The following is a 20,225-nucleotide window of genomic DNA, read 5'->3' on the forward strand; positions in this document are numbered from 1 at the left end:
ATTATCTAATTAATTAATTGATTGATTAAAACATGGAATTTGCTCAATATTTGGTATCCTTATGTTTGCTGAATAACCTAAAGCAAATATATTTAATTACTGCATAAAATTTGTGCTAAATATTCTTTTTATTCAGTTCATAGTCTACCTCCCCCATTACTTCTCTTTTAAGGTAATGAAGAAAACATATATCTACACACTCATTCAAGGCTAATGTTCCCTCTAATGCCTTTAAGGAAGGGAATTTTTTAATTCTTCTCAGCAATAACCAGTCAGTACAAACCTGATCTTGTTTGTAGTCACACAGAGCCCTAAGGATAATGGGTTTATTACTCCTGTAGTCTGGGTTCCGAGGTTTCAGCTGGACAATCTTCTTGGACTTGTTTACCAAGTTTTGTACCTGGCGTTTATATTCAAGGATCTTCTCTCGTTCTTTCTGTAATTATATTTTTAAATCATATTTTAAACAGCAATAGGCTAAGAATTTTCTGGCAAAATCTTCTGGATACTTTTAAATAAAGTTATTATAATTAGATAAAATACTTATATTCAAACTAAGCCCACAAAATTCAGTTGGGGGAAGAATGAGAATCTTTTGAGATAAACTATCATATAAGTTACTTAACCTGTAAAAAAAAAAAAAAGAACAACATAGTGGGGAAGGATGACTTGACTATCTAAGGACTGCTTAAACATTGTTTTCCAAGGATTTGGGGGGCTAAGAAATCACTGTTCTCTTTGTTTTCATTTTGTCATGAAACTTGCAAAGGGTCTAAACACCCAAACCACATGACTTGATAAAAATTGAACACACAGAGAAATTCATATAATATGATCTATGAAAGAATGAGAACCCATGCAGACCAAGGAATTTTTTTTTTTGCCTTGGGTTCTTTTACATATTACTAATATACCGGAAATGAGTGGTATGCTAGGTGAATACAAATCCTACTGCATTGCATTTTTTCCATTGCCAAAGATTTTATATTCACAATACCTCAAGTTCCTTGATCTGTTCCAATAAGCGTTGCAGAGACATATTCTTATCACAGGTATACTTCTTCCTGATGGAATCTTGTAAGCCTTTCAGATAGGCTTCAGTTGACTGAGCTTCTTCAAAAAACTAGGAGAATAATGATCATAGTTAAATACTTTTTAATGAGCATGTCAGTAATTATTTTCCAACAAATAAGATATAAGTAATCATACAAGCTAATGGCCACATTTCATAGCATGAGAAAAACAACTGGTTTTTTTTGTTGTTCAGTCATGTTGTTCAGTAATGTCCAACTATTTACTACAAAGCCCCATTTGGGGCTTTCTTAGCAAAGATACAGTCATGGTATGCCATTTCCTTCTCTGGTTCATTTTATAATGAGGAAACTGAGGCAGTCAGGATTAAGTAACTTGCCCATGGTCAAACCGCTAGTGTCTGAGGCTAGATTTGAACTCAGAAAGACAAGTTTTCCGACTCCAGGTCTGCTACTCCCTCCACTATGCCACCAAGCTGCCTCAGAACAATTAATAGATAGCTAAATAAAAATATTAGCAAAGGAGGAAATTTTTTCATGTATGAATGAGCTACTTTTGAGGGAGGGGGTTTGCAAAGCAATGGGGTTAAGTGACTTGCCCAAGGTCACACAGCTAGGGAATTATGAAGTGTCTGAGGTTGGATTTGAACTCAGGTCCTGCACCTAGCTGCCCTGAATTATCTATTCCTAATGTCTCAAGAAGCCGTCCTTGCTTGAAATTCACTTTGTAATCTGGAAATACATACTCTTCAAAATTAAGAATAATTCATGTATTCATGCAGTGTGTAATTGGCTTATTTACTTTTGCTCTTTAAAAACATTTAGGAGATGAATCCCTAAAATAAGAAAATTATTTCTGCAGAGGTAAAACTTTACCTGAAAATAGGTGGCATTTTCCTTGAGATGTACATCAATGCATTTGGTGATCTGAAGAATCCAACTCCACTGTGTCTGGAGGGTATCCATGTATGCCTGCAGAGAAATCAGGAGTTGTTTAAAATGTCATTAAGCAGGCTAAAACTACTTCTTAATGGTGGCCAGAGGAATGAACCATCACTTTTCAGTTTGACTGAAAACTTGGGTAGTTGTTGATTTCAGTGCCAAGTTAAACAAGCTTCTCCTAAAACTTATTTTAAAAAATTGTCCAACAGGCACCAAGTTGAAGTTAAGTTTTTAAAACTAGGCTTTATAAAGAAGTATAATATACTGACATAAAACTAGAATTTAAATGATGTGGAATGGAGTAGAGGACTCCACATATCCACACTTCCCGTTTGTGGAGCTTGTCAATTAGTCCCACAACTGCAATATAAATGTCATATAAAAAGTCTACCTCAATTTTGTCTGAAGCAGGATGCTGATTGAGTACAAGCTGATCACTTTCTTGCTTAAGTTTGTTGAGTTCTTTTTCCTTAAGTTCCAACTGGCTCATGCGTATCTGGCAAGAAAAGACCAAGAACAAACCTTTTAAAAGAAGTCATCCATCAGCATTCCATTTCTCTCACTGGTTTTTTTTTTTAAATGCTAGAAACAAACTGCAATTTATTGGCAACTTAAGAGCAGCTCCTGAGTTATATAAATAAATTCTTTCTAAAATTTAATAATAATAGCATTTAATAATTCTTTCTAAATAATAATAAACTCTAAATTTTAATAATAATAATGATGATAGTAGCATTTAATCCACCTTCAGAGAAAGAACTGACTAAATCTGAATGCCAATTGAAGCATATATTTTAAACTTTCTTCTTGCTTTTTTGGTCTGCATTTTCTTTTGCACCATGGCTAACACAGAAAAGTTTTGCATTGTCTGCACCTGTATAATCTATATGAAATTACTTGTTTTCTCAAGAAGGGGAAAAGAAAAAAAAAGAAGGGGAAAAGAGAAAGAGAGAATTTAGAACTAAATTTTTTAAAATGGATGTTAAAAATGTTTGCTCACATATAGTTGAGAGGGGAAAATGAAATGTAAAAAAGTTCTAGACATCATAAAAGTAAATGGACCTTTCTTTTTTAAAAAATAATTTGCATTTCTATGGCACTTACTGTGTGATGTTCTTTTTATAAATATCTCATTTGATACAATAACCCTGGCAGATAAATAATATTATCCTCATTTTATCAATGATGAAACAATGCCCAACAAAGGTTAAGTGAACTGCTCAAGGTCACACAGCTATTAAGTATCTAAGGCTAGATATGAATTTAATTTCTTTTTGACTCCAAGCCCAGGGTTCTATTCCCTGAACTACCTAGCTGACTCTTAAACTGATTACTATGCTGTTGACCCCTATCTTTTCTACATAAGTTACAAAAAAGCCATGTCAAGTGAATAACTTTTTGCTATCCATTAGACTAGAACATAAACAGCCTAACTAGTAGTTTCTTGGCTGACGTGCTGAGAAAATTTAGGCAGAAGTAGGAAAGGGAGGTATATATAAGGGCAGAGCACTTACTGAGAAAGCCTCCTGCTTCTGAGCAATATCTGTGTTTTTATCACTCCAATCATAGAGTAACTCCTCCTCCTCACAGTCATTGATCCACATGATCTCACGGGATGTGGCTTGGATGATGCTTTGAAGCTGGCGAAGGTGATCCATTCTCTCAAAGGATGCTTTCTGGAAGATTTCAAAACATCGATTTAAAGATAATGAAGAATTTTTTATATATACATATACATATATATATGTATTAATGTTTAAAATAAATTTACTTATTAATTTTTTAATTTTACAATTTTTCCCCAAATCTCACTTCCCTTCCCCCATGGCCTCCACAGAAGGCAATCTGTTAATCTTTACATTGACCTAAATTGAATGTGTTGAGAGAGAAATCATATCCTTAAGAAAAAAAAATAAGCGATAGCAAGATTACATAATAACATAATGGTTTTTTTTAATTAAAGATAATAGTCTTTGGTATTTATTTAAACTCCAAAATTCTTTCTTTGGATACAGATGGTATTCTCCAACACAGGTACCCCCAAATTGTCCCTGATTGTTGCACTTTTGAAATGAGCAAGTCCATTAAGGTTGATCATCAACCCCATGTTGCTGTTATGGTGTTCAATGTTCTTCTGGTTCTGCTCATCTCACTCAACATCAGTTCATGCAAATCCTTCTAGGCTTCTCTGAATTCTCCCTCCTGGTTTCTAATAGAACAGTAGTGTTCCATAACGTACATATACCACAATTTGTTCAATCATTCCCCTATTGATGGACATTCACTAAATTTCTAATTCTTTGGTACCACAAATAGAGCTGCTATGAATATTTTTGTACAAGTGACATTTTTACCCTTTTTTCATCATCTCTCCAGGGTATAGATCCAGTAGTGGTATTGCTGGATCAAAGAGTATGCACATTTTTATTGCCCTTTGGGCATAATTCCAAACTGCTCTCCAGAAAGGTTGTATGAGTTCACAGCTCCACCAACAATGTATTAGTGTCCCAGATTTCCCACATCCCTTTCCAACATTGATCATTGTCCTTTCTGGTCATATTAGCCAGTCTGAGAGGTGTGAGACAATACCTCAGAGATGCTTTAATTTGCATTTCTCTAATAATGATTTAGAGCAATTTTTCTTATGATTATGGATAGTTTTGATTTCCTCAACTATAAATTGCTTCTGCATATCCTGTTACCATTTATCAATTGGGGAATGCAAATGCAGAATTATATTAAGATTTTCCATTGATGCTCTTCTTTGGGGGTCAAAGATTCAAAGTGAAGCTAAAGTATACTAGACAATGTCATCCCAGAGATAATAACTGAGCCTGTGATTTCAATAGCATAGGGAACTCAGAAGAAATATCCTTTATCAATTCAGGGTACTGTCATTTTGCTTCTGTGTCTTACTAATACTCAAATAAGGAATGATGCTATAATCTTAAAAGTTACAAAATAGTTTTGTTCCTTATTACCTTTCTTAACTCATCTGGATTCAGGTACTGGTAAAATTCAGCTACCTAGTGAATAATATTGTGTTTTCAACAACAAAAAAATGAAAAGACTTTGGATTGTGGTCTGCTCTGGGCATAAAATCATCTCTACCATCCTTTCTCAATTACTAAAAAGGAGATGCTGGTATCACACAAGCTACAATATTTGCTAAGTATGAAAAAAAGGTGAACACTGCTTGCCAGTGAGGAAATAATAAGTAGTTGACTTTATGGAGTTCTTCAAAGTTTGCAAAACACTTTGGATTATTTCATACAATCCTCACAGCTCTAAATGATAATAATAAGAACTAGCATTTATATAGTGGCTACTATGTTTCATGCACTTTTTATGAATATTATCTCAATAATTCTCACAACAAGCCTGGGAGTTAGATTCTTTAAGTGGCTTGTCTGGAGTTCCAGAGCTAATAAATATCTGGAGCTGAATTTTAATTCAAGTCCATTTTATAGATGAGGCAATTGCAGCATAAAGAGCTTAAATGACTTGTCACATAGCAAGCAAGGGTTGAAGTCTAGATTTGGACACAGGTTATTATCACTCCAAGGAAAGTAAGTGATTCATGATACATGCTGAAGGGTAGATAGTACCAAAGACTGCAAGAAACTGTTATGAACATGTCACTACAATGAAATGAAGGTAAAATAAACTACATGGAAAATACAAAGAACTGTCATTTTTTTCCTTTTCTATAAAAAGGACTATGAATACAAAACAAAGTTTGAAAAACTTCATTAGCTTTATTTCACCTACCCCAATTTAACAACTGTTTTAATAATCCCTAGCACCACAATCCATCTATCAAGTATCTAGTTACAAAGACAACTGTGAATGAGTAATTTTCTTAAATTTAATCTCTGAAATGAATTCTTTAATAAATAAAAACTAATACTCTAATAGAATTTTAAAACATTTATGATGTTCCCAATAACAACACCTTTTACTGAACATAAACATGGTGTATATGTACTTGGGAAATATGTGCACTTACCACAAGGTTTTCATATTCTTCCTCCAGTTGATATATTGCAGATTTCTCACGCTTGAAGAAAATAAAAGGAGTTAATATTCAATGCTTTCTGGGAATTCAAAATAATTCTGGTATTATTCCTGATCTCCTCTTTCTCAGGTCTGGCTTCAGATCCTTACCATCCAATATATGTGTCAAAGAATCTTTCAACCACAGTTAAATTAAGTTGCACCCAGGTAATTTGCCTAAAATCACTCTCATGACCCCAGATGCAATAAGGCATTTACAGATTAATTTTTTTCCTAGGTGGAAAATATGAATAGAATTGTTTTCTCCACTATCTATCTTGGAAAAGAAAGGAAAGAGGATGATATATATATATATATATATATATATATATATAGAGAGAGAGAGAGAGAGAGAGAGAGAGAGAGAGAGAGAGAGAGAGAGAGAGTTTTTTTTTAAAAAGCTAATCCTTTAGTACCTCTTTCCCAAGGTGAATTAGTAATTTAAATTGTCAAATGGAACCAGATATGTGTATGTGTGTGTATATATATATGTATATATATATATTTAATTCTATTTTAACCAATTAGTCTCTCCTAATTTTCAGTGAATAACAAAGGGAATTAGGAAAAGAGACTGTTTAGTATAAATACTATAGTCACCACTGAATAATTTGTCAAAGATGCAAAAGTAATGTATTATGCTCACTAAATGTACTTCATTTCCAAAGGAGCTTCCTCACTCATAAAACACTGAATTATTTGTCCAAATACAGCAGAGACAACCTTACTGCTGTGTTTGTGACTTTTTTAAAAAAAAGTCTAGTTTGAAGCGCTAACTGTATCATGTGATAATGAATAATTGCACTTCCCCATGAGTAAAATGAGATTTTACTCATATGCTACTAGTTCAGGAAGGCAATAATCATAAGCTAATATTGTTTCCAAGACTTCACAGAGATAAGAGAAATCGCCCAATCTCCCAATAAACATTTTAAAAAGAGAATATAGAAAAAGGTAATACCAGATCAGCCTTAATTTTATCCAGCTGCCACCGATAGTCTCCAATGGCATTGTGGATGACTCTATGGCTATTAATATGTTGCTCTACAGATGCTGTGTCGACACCCCATTGCACTAAATCCATCTCCGCCTAAGAAAGAAAAGAAGGATATGTCTTTTCATTGTGAATTCCCTAAATGAAAAATACATCTTTCCTACTATATGATATATAAAATATAAGGAGAGGTAATAGGGAAAGAGGAATTACAAAAACTTTAAAGAAAATGAGATACATTTATTTTCTATCCTTTTATCACTAAAATATAAAATAATTTCTAAAACAAATACATCCAAATGTCCCTGAATTCCCAAAGTTTTTCCACAACTACTATGGGTACTCTCTAGAACTACCTAGGGTAAACATGACCTCAACCTCTAGGGACTGCCCTTGGAGATGGTTCATGAAATTGTCTCCAAGGAGGAAAATTTACAGGGTTTTTTGGCTTGGTTTTTTTTTTATGAACACCTATTCTTTTAGACTACCACTGGTCCAGGTATTATAGATAAAGTTATTACCAGAAAGCACAATATGACGTTTTCCCTCACAGCATGGAATTTAAGGTACTGACTCATAAAAAATTATGCACCTTAATACATTAAACAGTGGCTGGCCAAGTAAACTATGCCATAGAGGATTTTAGTGGATTTTTTCTAATCCCTTCCCCCACTATCTGTGTGTGTATATGTATATATGTATATATGTAAATATATATACATATATATGTATATATGTTTATACGTGTGTGTCATTCAGTCATTTTTCAGTTATGTCTATCTCTTCATGACCTATTGGGGTTTTCTTAGCAAAGCAATAGTGGTTTGACATTTCCTTCTCCAACTCATTTGAGATGAGAACATTCAAGCAAACAGGGTTAAGTGACTTGCCCAAGGTCACACAACTATTAAGAGTATAAAACCAAATTTGAACTTGGGAAGATGAATCATGCTGATTCGAGTCCCAGCATTCTACCCACTGTGCTAACTAGCTGTCTGTGTAGATTATAATATATTATGTGACATAATAACATAACATGTAAAAATATGTTATATTTGTATATCTGTATAGATACATAAATACAGGTAAGTACACATATACATTATTTGCAAATTCTGGTCACCATTATTCATTTCCTTTTCAAACCTTTTCAGCTGAGGGTTGTTTTCAGGACTTAGCAACAGCAATCACTGTGCTAAGCCACACCTGTGCTCAAATAGACCTGGCAAGCTTTCAAAAAGTGAAGCCATTTCAGAGTCCTACATCTAAACATTACAAAGAACTTTGACCCTTTCTCAATTAGCCAGAGCAAGCCTTCAAAAGAGTCTAGTTGTGCAATACACCAAAATGGTCATGCAATGGCTCCATTCCAAGCTTGATTCTCTCAGTAAGTGCCAACCTTGGGAAATTCAACCCAGCCATATGGAGTCTGAGTCTTCTATCAAAGAAATGCCAGATAAAGGAAGACAAAACAAAAACTTTAGAAAGGTGAGGAAGCCAAATATGATCTGTTAGAGAAAGAGATCTTTTAAATTGGGCACAATAAGTCTCTAGGGGCTGAAATGCAAACCATAGGGCTGTGTGCTTGGGAAGGGATAGTCAAGGAGGTACAGGGTAAGAGAGAATGATGGGGCAAACCACCATGTAAATGATAAGATAACCTCTCCTTGGAGGGTGGGGACAGTCTGAGTAACTATTCAGAGACTGATGGTGTCATTAAGTGTCTACTGATAACCCTTGTGACATTAGTCACTTTAAGAGAAGAAACAAGGTTCATTTGCTAATGTAAGTTTCTCCAGATTTTTAAAATGGTGGACTTTTGCAACAAGGGATTTCTCTAAGATTAAATTAGACATCTTGCATAGGAGCTACTGTTGTCTAAAAGCTAAAGAAGTGGGCCAAGAATGATTACAGAAAATCAAATTTCTCAAAGTTTCAAGCTTACTTGCTGAATTATATTCATGATACTGCCCATTAGGGGTTAAAAAAAGTATAACTAACCTACTTAGGAAAGACTGTGGTCTAAAACTGTCATCAAAACATTAAAATTGCTTATATAATTTGTAAATGACTCTTAATACATTACTTAGTCTTCAGACCCAGGGTCATAACCATCCATCTTCTTGAAGCCCTCCTTTGTCACTCTATTCATTTATCTATTTATTATTTAAGACACTGAGTAGTAGTAAAACTCTCTTCTAGATGTAGGCAAATGTAATTACATTTGCAAATACTCAATCCTTCCTCACTTCCATCTATTTACCATATATATACATATATGTATATATCCCTCCTCTGAATTCCTATATTGCTTATTGCCCATGATACTCATCAGATAAATGATCATCGACCATTATTTAATTTTTATGTGCATAACTCTTTTACTTCTTTTTAATCTTCACAGAAGGAAAAATGTGAATTTAATGAGAAAAGATTCGACTAGATGGAAAGCTCTTCAACCATAGAATATCACATCAGAACATTTTAAAATAGGAGTAGGTTGTTGTTGTTCTTCAGTTATGTCTGATTCTCTGTGACTCTATCTGGAGTTTTCTAAGCAAAGATCCTAGAGTAGTTTGCTATTTTCTTCTCCAGTTCATTTTATAGATGAGGAAACTGAGACAAACAGGATTAAGTGACTTGCTTAGGGTCACCCAGCTGGTAAGGGACTGAAGCCAGATTTGAACTCATGAAAGAAAATGAGCTTTCCTGGGTGGCTAGGTGGTGCAGTGGATAGAGCACCAGCCTTGGAGTCAGGAGTACCTGAGTTCAAATCTGACCTCAGACACTTAATAATTAACTAGCTGTGTGGCCTTGGGCAAGCCACTTAACCCCATTGCCTTGAAAAATCTAAAAAAAAAAAAATGAGCCTTCCTGACTTCAGGTCCAGCACTCTATCTACTACACCACCTAGTTACCCTAGTTGCAGATTAACATAGGTTAAATATCTTATGGGACAGGTACAGAAACTGGACCCATGACTTTATTGGTCTAGATCACTTCATGTGAGGTAATGCCCTCTATCCATGCAGGGTAATACCTTCTCTGAAATATATTTTCTTGGAGAGTTGTATAAGCCATTGAAAGGTTAAGTGATTTGTCTAGGATCACACAGTTATCATGTCAGAGTCAGGGTTTGAAAGATTTTCTTGACTCAGAGGCCAGCTTTCTATCTACTATACCATTCAAGCTCTTATAAATCTGTCATAATCTGATTAATTGCAGAACTCTCTTCTAGATGTAGAATAATTACATATGTAAATACTGAAAGTCCCCCCTCTCATCATCATTCTCAGCTATATGTCCATTTCTGAGAATTACAGTTCAGCAATAGTAGATTTCCAAGAAAAAGATCCCCAATACCTTCATTAAGGCAATTGATTCATGACTGTCATGAAAGCAATGGATATTTAAAATAACAAAATATTACTTAGGTTTAAAACCTCATATTTTATGGAAGCTCCAGGTCTGGGGAATATTTCAGGGTAATTTTAATTTTCATTATATTTATTTCATTCCTACTCTAGTAGTCTAAGGATTACATGAAAAATAATGTCATATCAAAAATATAAGGTAACCAACCAAGAAGTCTAAACCACAATATCTGGTTTTAATGTAAGTTAAGCTCATCTAAATTGCTAATACTCTAAACAATCCTCCTCAATTGTTTAAAAAAATAACTCAAATGGGGAGGCTAGGTGGCACAGTGGATAGAACACTGGCCCTGGAGTCAGGAGTACTTGAATTCAAATCTGGCCTCAGACACTTAATAATAATTACCTAGCTTGTGTGATCTTGGGCAAGTCACTTAACCCCAGTGCCTTGAAAAAAAATACAAAAAAAAACCCATCACAGAAATGAAGTAAGGTTTGCCTTTTAAGAGTTTGCTCTTAAAAGGATAAATGTCTTAAAATATCAGTGGGCATGCTCCTATGAATTTTTTTGTTTTCCACAAGTTTTGGTAGCTAAATATGCATTAAATATGATAATAAAATGACAGTGATTCCTTAAGCAATTCACAAAAATCATTGTTCTCATATTATTTTAATGGACAGATATATACCAATTTTCCATGCACATATATATCACATACATAATAGCAATAATTCAGGCCTCTGCTAAGTCTATTTAGGTAGTTAAGTTTTGAAAACCTTTATTCTAGATTTTATTATATAAAATTTAGACTTAATAGAGGGTTTAACATTATATAGCAAAAGTTTTATTTACTATATCAATGGTATCAAGATAAATATAAATAAAAATAAATGGAAGGCAGGTCTTAGAGACAAGACAAGAACAGATTTTTAAATTTATTCCCCTCCTATATCAATAGACAACAAGTTCATTTCTGTAGAATTATGAAAGACTGAGACTTTATATACACAAAAAACTTCCTATTATTGAATCTGACATCCCTGACCTATATAACAGGGGAAAATATGGATTAATATATTCTTTTTAATGAAAGTGATTTAAACTCATTAATAAATTGCATATAAAAGGCAGAATACTACAATCTCTGCTTCAGTCTGTAATCTTGACTCTACTATTTGGTCTCAGCATTCATTGTAATATACGTATGCACAATGTATTCCCAGACTATATTCAATACCACTTATGCAACAAAAATATAAAAGGTCCCTGCTTTGTGATTTATAAGGACCAAATGAATAAGTTCCCCCAGAAAAATGCTTACCCTTTGTTGTCTCATCCATCCCAAACAATCACTGGTGAGGCGCTTAGTAAATTCATCCCAACCAGAGCCACTTTGACAAGTGTATCCTCCACCACCTCTGGAGCTGGCCTTTCTTACTCGGGGAGCACTAATAGCTTTATAAAGGGCGCGCATCTGCTCCTGAAGCTGGAGTAATCTGAAAGAAAAAGAAAATAATTACAGGAAAGTGCCCTAGAGTCTCCTTTGACTCTGAAAAGTATAATATAGAACAGAAAACAAAAAAAAATTTTTTTTTGGCAAGGCAGTGGGTTTAAGTGACTTGCCCAAGGTCATAGCTAGATAATTATTAAGTGTCTGAGGCTGGATTTGAACTCAGGCCCTCCTGACTCCACTGCACCACCTAGATGCTCCCACTTCTGTCCTCTTAGTGGAAAGTAAAGATACCATGAGGATGAAACACTATAGATGCTATCAAGATCTGGTGGTGCACTGATGAGTTTTTCAGAACTGATTTTTTTTTCCTAGGGAGCAGAAGGGAGAGGGATATATTTGAAAATGAGGTGATATCAAACAAATATAAAAACGATTTTTTAAAATATAAGTAAGAAATCAAATACAGAGTCAACAGAATCTGCTATCTTCTGAATAAAAGTTTATATGCTCTCTTATTTAAAAATTAAACTGGGGCGGCTAGGTGGCGCAGTAGATAAAGCAAAAGCCCTGGAGTCAGGAGTACCTTGGGTTCAAATCCGGTCTCAGACACTTAATAATTACCTAGCTGTGTGGCCTTAGGCAAGCCACTTAACCCCATTTGCCTTGCAAAAACCTAAAAAAAAAATTAAACTAAAAAAAAAGAGTGAGTCATTGTTACTTTTAAAATCTAAAAACCAGACTTTACCATTTGCACCTGAATCAAGATCAAATGTTTAACCCCTTTTGAAAATATCATTTTAGTTTTATTTTAGAGTTAGTGCACAACTCCACCAAAAACAGATCCATTCTATGTTTAACTTAGAGATATTTCAGAAGATATATGTTACTTAAGATATCCAAAGCAGACAAACGTAACTCACATACTTTTTTCAGGCAAAATAACTGTGTCCTGGGAGAGTGGAGGGAAGAAAGAGATAGAGGTTAGCTTCCTTAAAGGAAGTAGCCTATTTGAGTAAAAATGTGTCATGGGAAAATTAACAATATAACTGAACTTGCTAGATTTTTTTTTATAAGAAGTCTAGGCCTTCTCGTGAGTACTCAACATTAGCAATACCTTTTCTGATAGGCATCACAAGGTTGACCCATTTGCCGCATCTCTCTAATAAGGCTGTCAGTGATTTCCATTTGGTCATTGGCCTGAGCAAAATACTCATCCAATTCTCTACTCCGACCCAGCTGTATACCATCTCCATATTTCAGCTCCTAAGAGAAAGAATACAAATAATTGGTATAAAAAATTCCTAAAAGGAAACTTCATGTACGCTAATTTAAGTAGATGGCACTATTTAATTTGAACTTTTAAGGAATTGTCACACATTTTCCCATAGGTACACCAAATTTTTTTTTTAGACTTTTGCAAGGCAAATGGGGTTAAGTGGCTTGCCCAAGGCCACACAGCTAGGTAATTATTAAGTGTCTGAGACCGGATTTGAACCCAGGTACTCCTGACTCCAAGGCTGGTGCTTTATCCACTACGCCACCTAGCCGCCCCCCTACACCAAATTTTTAAAAGAAAATAATCATAGCAATGATAGAAGGGAGGAAGAATAGAACAAACACAATTTTACACTATGAAAATTTATAAATCAGCTACTTTTAGATAGTTGCTTGAAGTTTCATTAGTTTTTCCAAAGCTACTTATAACTTTAGAATCTCCTGTATATCAATGAGCTAAAAATCTCATTGTCTCATTTATGAACATCTCCCACTGAATAAGATGGAGCAGTTAGGTGGAGAAGTGGATAATGTTAGATCTTTAATCAGGAAGACTCATCTTCTTGCTTTCAAATCTGGCTTCAGACACTTCCTAGTTGTGTGCTGCTGTTCAACTCACTTAACCCTGTTTGCCTCAGTTTCCTCATCTGTAAAATGGGCTGAAGATCAAGTGCGGTATCTTTGTCAAGAGAACTTTAAAAGATGTCACAAAGAGTTGGACATGATCAAAAATGACTTAACAAAAAGCAACAAACAACACTGAATGAAAAATACAATGGAATGAGGACAGCGTGCAGACTCTCTTGTGATTATGGATGCTGATTTCACCACAAGATTTATTCATTTATTATTATTCGATGATTCTAGACAATTAGTCCAATTTCAGCATTCCAAGGGGAAAGAAAATTAAGCTTAAAGAAAATTAAACTTGTTCCATGTCATACAGGTAGTTAGTGGTCACTTCAGCACTTAAATCTAGAATCACAGATCCCAAATCTTAAGTTCTTTCTATTGCATCAGTAATAATATTGGCAGACTCTTTAGCAGATAAAATCATCCAACTTCATTTTTTTTACAAATGCTAAGTCACATTTATTGATATCAACAAAATCAATACATAAATCAAATGGGAATTAAACAGTTTGTACATTTCCATTTTCATATTTCTAATCAGTAATTTTGATATTTCTAATGACTTTTTCTCCCTTTTTATCAAGAAGTCATGCAGCATTTCCTCATACCCACAAGCTTTCCTAAGAAAAAATAGAAAATATGCAATGGTATCACCTATACCAGCCATTCTACTTCTTAAACAGAAAACAGTCTCCATCCTTAGTCAAAGGGTCTGTTATGCTATTTCAATGCCATGAATGATCTTAGTTTGGAAGTATTCTCTTCCTTGTTTTAATTTGTATGTTTTGGATACATACCAATGATAGATTTGGGGTGGAGGTAGCAGGAAAATGAAATTCCTGAAGTACTTAAATGGAAAAGAAAACAGCCACAGAGGACATTTGATTGATTTCTACTCAAGACTAAGTAAATATCACTGGTCTTACTGAAAGAGACCTCAGTTTAATTATATACTCTTCCTTTTTATTATTAAAGAAAGATAAACTTATATGACTATATAGCTGAATACATTAAAAGAGTACAATTCAGACTCTGAAATCTTTTTTTGCTTTTTGTTTGAACTAAACCTTAATTTTATATCTTTATTCCAAACTTAAAAGTTTAAATATATTAATAGGTATAGCTAATCAGGATTCCTCCAATAAGATTTATATTTTTAAATAAAAACAAGCCACAAATGACATGATGGCAGGTACATTTTTAATACCACCCATAGTAACATAACAGTAAAAATCATGATAGTTATAAAGAAATTTTAAAGCTATGTTGTGTGCTCATTATTAAACCATTCCAAGGACATTTCCTCATTCTAAAGGATAATATTCAGGAGGTGAACTTTAATGTCATGGTATTATATTTCAAACTAACAACCAGAGGTATTAATCAAAGAAGAAATCAAAATCCATAATGGAATTGTTTTGCTGCACTTTAAGCAGAACTCAAATGTTTTTTATTGAATAAAATTAAAGCTGAAATGAACAAAATAAAATGTTTTATGAATTAATGAAGCAGATTGATGTCTAAAAATCTACTTTTTAGGATTTAATGGAAACCAGAAAAAGCAAAGAATTCTCAACTGAATTTCTGAATTTAGAATCATTGCCTGACCTTGAATAACATGTTAAGCATGAAAGAAAAAATTAGAATATTTGCTAAAAACTCCTACAATAAGGTCAAGATATGTGGGGACTTGTTACTTAAACATAAAATTCTAGTGTCAACAGTTTTTGTTAATATAAAAAATAAACAACCTCACACCATTTTGTTCAATACCTCACACAGTAGAATGACTTTGTTGCTTCTTTCTGACTCTTTGATTTTATGTTGTGAATGAATTTATTCCCTTTCCTCTCTGATTTCCAGCAACCTATTTCCACTGAGGTGAATATATTAATGGGAAATAATTTTAGAATGAAGGATTTTTCAAGTAAATAAATGAAACTAATGAACCAAAATATCAAAATATTCTCTAAACTAAATGAATATTTCCTTTAAAGTCCTTTCCAGTTCTAAAATTCTATGAATTAAGACTGATCTAATATTTGTTGGGCAATATATCAGACCTAGTCCATGTTTAATTAGCTTAATGAATTTCACAATTTAATTTAATTTAATGAAATTCATACAATTTTGGTAATTAACATTTACACTTAAACTAAGTTAAGTTTATTCTACTCCAGTCTGTTCCATAAAAGGGCAATTTCCTTTATGAGATCATCTGCAAAAGGTCTGCTGAAAAAAAGGAGACTCTAACAGAGTTAGGTGGTGTCTAATGAATCAGAGTAACAGAAGTCACTCTGTCAACTTTGATAAAGATAAAGAACTCACCGGTTGAACAATGAGCTCAGCTCTCATCAAGCAGTCAGCACAGTTCTGCAGAAGTTCCTGGATTGTATTTTGGTTCTGGTGCCTGGACATTGTGCCGCCAGTTTGACTGATGAAACAATAACAAAGGGGGAGAAAAGAATGATTACATTAAAGAAAAATCACAACAAAATTATTATAAATTATGTAATATATATTTCCACATAATATAGCACTTCTTGAGATTAGATATCCCTTCTCCCTACGGTGAATCCATAACATCACAAATCCACTATAGGAACAGATAAGGCAATGACCAATAAACTTGACAACTTTAGGGATAAAGGGAACTGAAGAAAAATCTAGCTAATTAGTAAGAAAGTGTTTTTTCCACAACGGTTGAAGTAAAAACAGTGGTCAAAAAAATTGGGAAGGATACAAGAAAAGCACTGGACAATTAAATTTGTCCTTAATGTAGAAGAGGTTATAAAATATTCTTTCAGATTCACCATAGGGTAAATGCCTTTAAGGGAATACTGAACCAAGTATTGATATATTTCTAATTTGGCGTTTTTTGAGACTAAATATATCATAACCTGATAACTTTGCTATAAATTAAATACCACTATACACATGAGACCATTTTGTCCCATCACATTAACTAAAACTATAGGCCAACATACAGTTTTTACTTTTAAAATGGTTAAAAACATCATGAAATAGCTACATTTGCTACAGTTTGAATGCAAGGCATTACCCAACCAAGGGTATGAAGATAACATTCTATATCATCAGTGGCACATAATTAATACTGTCTGAACAGTAGGGGATATATCTATATACTCCAATCCCCTTCATTCCCAATCCTAGCCCTTCCTCAAAAAAATCACATAGGGAATATAAAGAAACTGAACTAATTTTTTTTTCATCACCAGATTTTTGTCCTCTCCCTAGCAGACTGCCTCTCCAACAAGCTAACCAGGAATGACAGAACTTCTGAACCAATAAAATCAGACATGCTCAGATTGAGCTTATGATCATCTGTCCACTAATGAAAACCTCCATTAGTGAAGTACCTTATAGGAAAATGCAAAGGAATACTAATAGCTGAGATTTCAACACTACTTTAAAATTTGCAAAATATTTTAGACATTATCCCATGTGACCCTCATAACAATCCTCTGACATAGTTATTATCCTTATTTTATCTGAAGCTTAGAAAGCACAGGTCATTTGCCCATAGTCATGCCTAAATCAAATTTAAACCCACGTTTTCCTAATTCCAAGTTCATCATTTTTCTATAGATTTTAACTTCTCTGCAAACTAAGAATAGACTGTTCAGCTTAACCCAATTGTCTTAAGAAAACATAAACTATTGGAAAAAAAAAGGTGCAATGCATTTCCATTCTAATTCAGTGTTACCAATCCTATGTCTAAGAGTAACTTCCAATAATTTCTGAAAAATCTTTTCACAATCACAAGGATTTATCCTTAGCACTCCTGAGAATCACACACACACACACACACACACACACACAAACACACACACACACGACATGGGCCATATTGTTCCATGATATTCAACTGACAATTACATCCATTCAGTTTTTCTACTGGATTTTATATTATTCTTTTGATTCAATGCAATCATTCTCCTGGAAAATTTTATCACAGTTCAGAGCTAAGCCCTTGCTGTCTCAACTTGTAAAAATTCCAACTGACTTCTGGATAATCATGCTTTCTGCTCTTTATAATACAACAGACCTTCATGTAAAAATATTTTTAGTCCTTACAGAGATAAAGAAAACTGCTGGAACCTGTCTTAGAATGATAGGAAGCCAAAAAAATTTATTTAATTTCACAAGTCAAATAATATTTGCCTTCTTTCCCTAGTAGAATGGTAGTCCCTTGAGTTCAAGAATTGTCTCACTTTTTATATTTAAATCTCTAAAGCCTAATACAGTATATGGAACAAAGAAGTTTAATAAATGCTTGTTAATCAATTACTAACTGGGGAGTAAATAATGGTAAAATCTGTTTATTTCTAAATCCTTTGACTTATTTTTTTAATGAATTGTACCAGAGATGTTTTTTCTAATCATAAAATCAATCAATCCTGAAAGGCACTTCTGAGGTGTATAATTCCTCATTTTACACATAAAGAGACTAAGTGACTCATCCAAGTAAGATAGTTTTGATCAATCAACAAGCATTTGATAGTCATCTGCTCCATGTTAGGCTCTGACTAGTCACTGAGGATGCAAAGGCCAAATAAGAAATAAGATAACAGCCCCTCCTGGAAAGGAACTTCCATCTATCGTCTAAATCTAGATTCCTCTCCAGGTGCTTCCACCCATCCTCCAACTCCAGACTCCAACTCCATAGTCTTGTCAATTGTATTGTGCTGGGAAACAAAAAGGGGTTTTCCTAGGTTTGAAAAGTCAGGATCTCTTAATAGATGAAAAATACTTTATACTGAGAAAATCTTCTGAGAGAAATATGATAGGACCACCTAAGTTGGGTGCAAATATTGGTAAAGCACCAGAATGCAAGAGTCAAAAGTTTTTGCAGCCCAGATAGGATAGTGGACAGAGCACTTTAGTAGTGAGGAGGTCTGGTTTTTCATGTTGGCTCCACCACTAACAACCTTGGAAATTTTCTAAACAGCTTTGCTCTGGGCTTCTGTTATTTTTTTCTTTTTAAATCTTATTCCAAAACAACAAACACAAAATAAAATAGGCATCTCCAGTAATATAGCAGAACAGAAAAAAATATATACATAAAACTGTAGATTCCTATTATGCACAACTCTTTTAAAATAAGTGATAAATTCAACTTTTAGCTTTCAAAGCTGACCTGTTTGTGTTTCTTTTTGGACTTTTTTTCTATTTCTTTAATTTTTTAAAGATGTCTCAATGATCATTTTTCTTTTTTCTTTTGTAACCTTTTCCCCCCTCTTCTATCACAATCCTCCTCCCGATGAGAGAGAAAAAAGGAAAAGGAAATGGAAAAGAAAAAGAGACAAATTTCTTTTCCCAACTATAAAAAAGAGGGATTGGACAAAAGGACTTTTGAAATCTGTGTCCTAATGTTCTTCTAGTTGTTTTATCAAGGGAAAAATTCTAGAATTATACAATTCCTAGCTCCCTGAGGAAAAGTCAGAAACTTAGGTACCTAAAGGACAGGGAAAAGGACATGAAACAGTTACAGTGCTATTGGCCAAAATATTCTTTGAGGTAGCAATTGAGGAATTAAGGGGCATAAGAAAGTCCTGTTTTATTTATTAATAGATTCTTGGTTCAATCTTTTGGGCTTTTTTTTTTACTTTGTTGCTGTAGCCCTCTTTATAAAATGCCATAAATATTAATTGCACTTATCAGTTTTGTCAAATACCAATCAGCTAAGAGTTAATGCTATTCTCTAAACAACTAATTTACTACCAGAGGAAAACAAAAACAGTCCTATCAACCTTTATGACAAAATTTCAAAAATTGAACTTGTGCCTAGAATTGAAACTTTATATATGATTTTCTTAAGTTTGTATTTTTTAAAAAAATGCTGAAAAGTACATCTCTACATATAGTGATATATGTCATTCTTATTCAGTTGTATCTGTCTTTTCATGACCTCATGAACCTGTCTATGAGGTTTTCTTAGCAAGGGGAGTGAATTGCTTTGCCATTTCCTTCTTCAGTGGATTAAGGCAAACACGTTAAGTGACTTGCCCAAGGTCACACAGCTAGTAAATGTCTGACAGATTTGGATCAGGACTTCCTGACTCCAGAACCAGCACTTTATCCACTGAGCTACCTAGCTGCCTAATAATAATGTGTGTATGCCAGTTAAAAAAGATTATAAATTTATATAATATTCCCTTTTGTTAGAAAAAAGATATGATAGAGGTGGGAAAAGGGAGGAATTCAGGTTACCAGGAAATATATTGTTAGGACAATACACTAAGTAAGAAGAGTGGGGGGAAAAATTAACTATCAAATAAAGACAACTGATATAATGTGGATAGAGTGCCAGTTTTAGGAGACAGAAATACAGAAATTCAAATTTTTGCCTCAGATACTATACTATACTAAATTTACACAAAACAATTCTCAGTTTTGTTTTTAAAATTATTGTAATGCCATGTATATTTTTAAAAATTGCTTA

The 20,225-nt window shown here is 33.7% G+C and overlaps 1 protein-coding gene across 2 annotated transcripts in view; it reads right to left on the bottom strand.

Annotated features, from left to right (window-relative positions):
* Positions 1 to 20,225, bottom strand: part of DSP (desmoplakin) — a 52,963-nt gene that overhangs the window by 20,550 nt on the left and 12,188 nt on the right. For both annotated transcript variants that reach the window (XM_074208202.1, XM_074208203.1), the window contains exons 2-11: positions 16,088 to 16,193; positions 12,966 to 13,114; positions 11,720 to 11,894; positions 6,991 to 7,119; positions 5,983 to 6,033; positions 3,488 to 3,649; positions 2,365 to 2,469; positions 1,908 to 2,003; positions 998 to 1,123; positions 284 to 436 (exon numbers count right to left, since the gene is read on the bottom strand). In XM_074208202.1, the coding sequence (XP_074064303.1) occupies positions 284 to 436; positions 998 to 1,123; positions 1,908 to 2,003; positions 2,365 to 2,469; positions 3,488 to 3,649; positions 5,983 to 6,033; positions 6,991 to 7,119; positions 11,720 to 11,894; positions 12,966 to 13,114; positions 16,088 to 16,193 (1,252 nt within the window). The remainder of the gene's footprint in view (positions 1 to 283; positions 437 to 997; positions 1,124 to 1,907; positions 2,004 to 2,364; positions 2,470 to 3,487; positions 3,650 to 5,982; positions 6,034 to 6,990; positions 7,120 to 11,719; positions 11,895 to 12,965; positions 13,115 to 16,087; positions 16,194 to 20,225) is intronic.

The sequence above is a fragment of the Macrotis lagotis genome, chromosome X (genome assembly GCF_037893015.1).
Source record: "Macrotis lagotis isolate mMagLag1 chromosome X, bilby.v1.9.chrom.fasta, whole genome shotgun sequence".
NCBI lineage: Eukaryota > Metazoa > Chordata > Mammalia > Peramelemorphia > Peramelidae > Macrotis > Macrotis lagotis.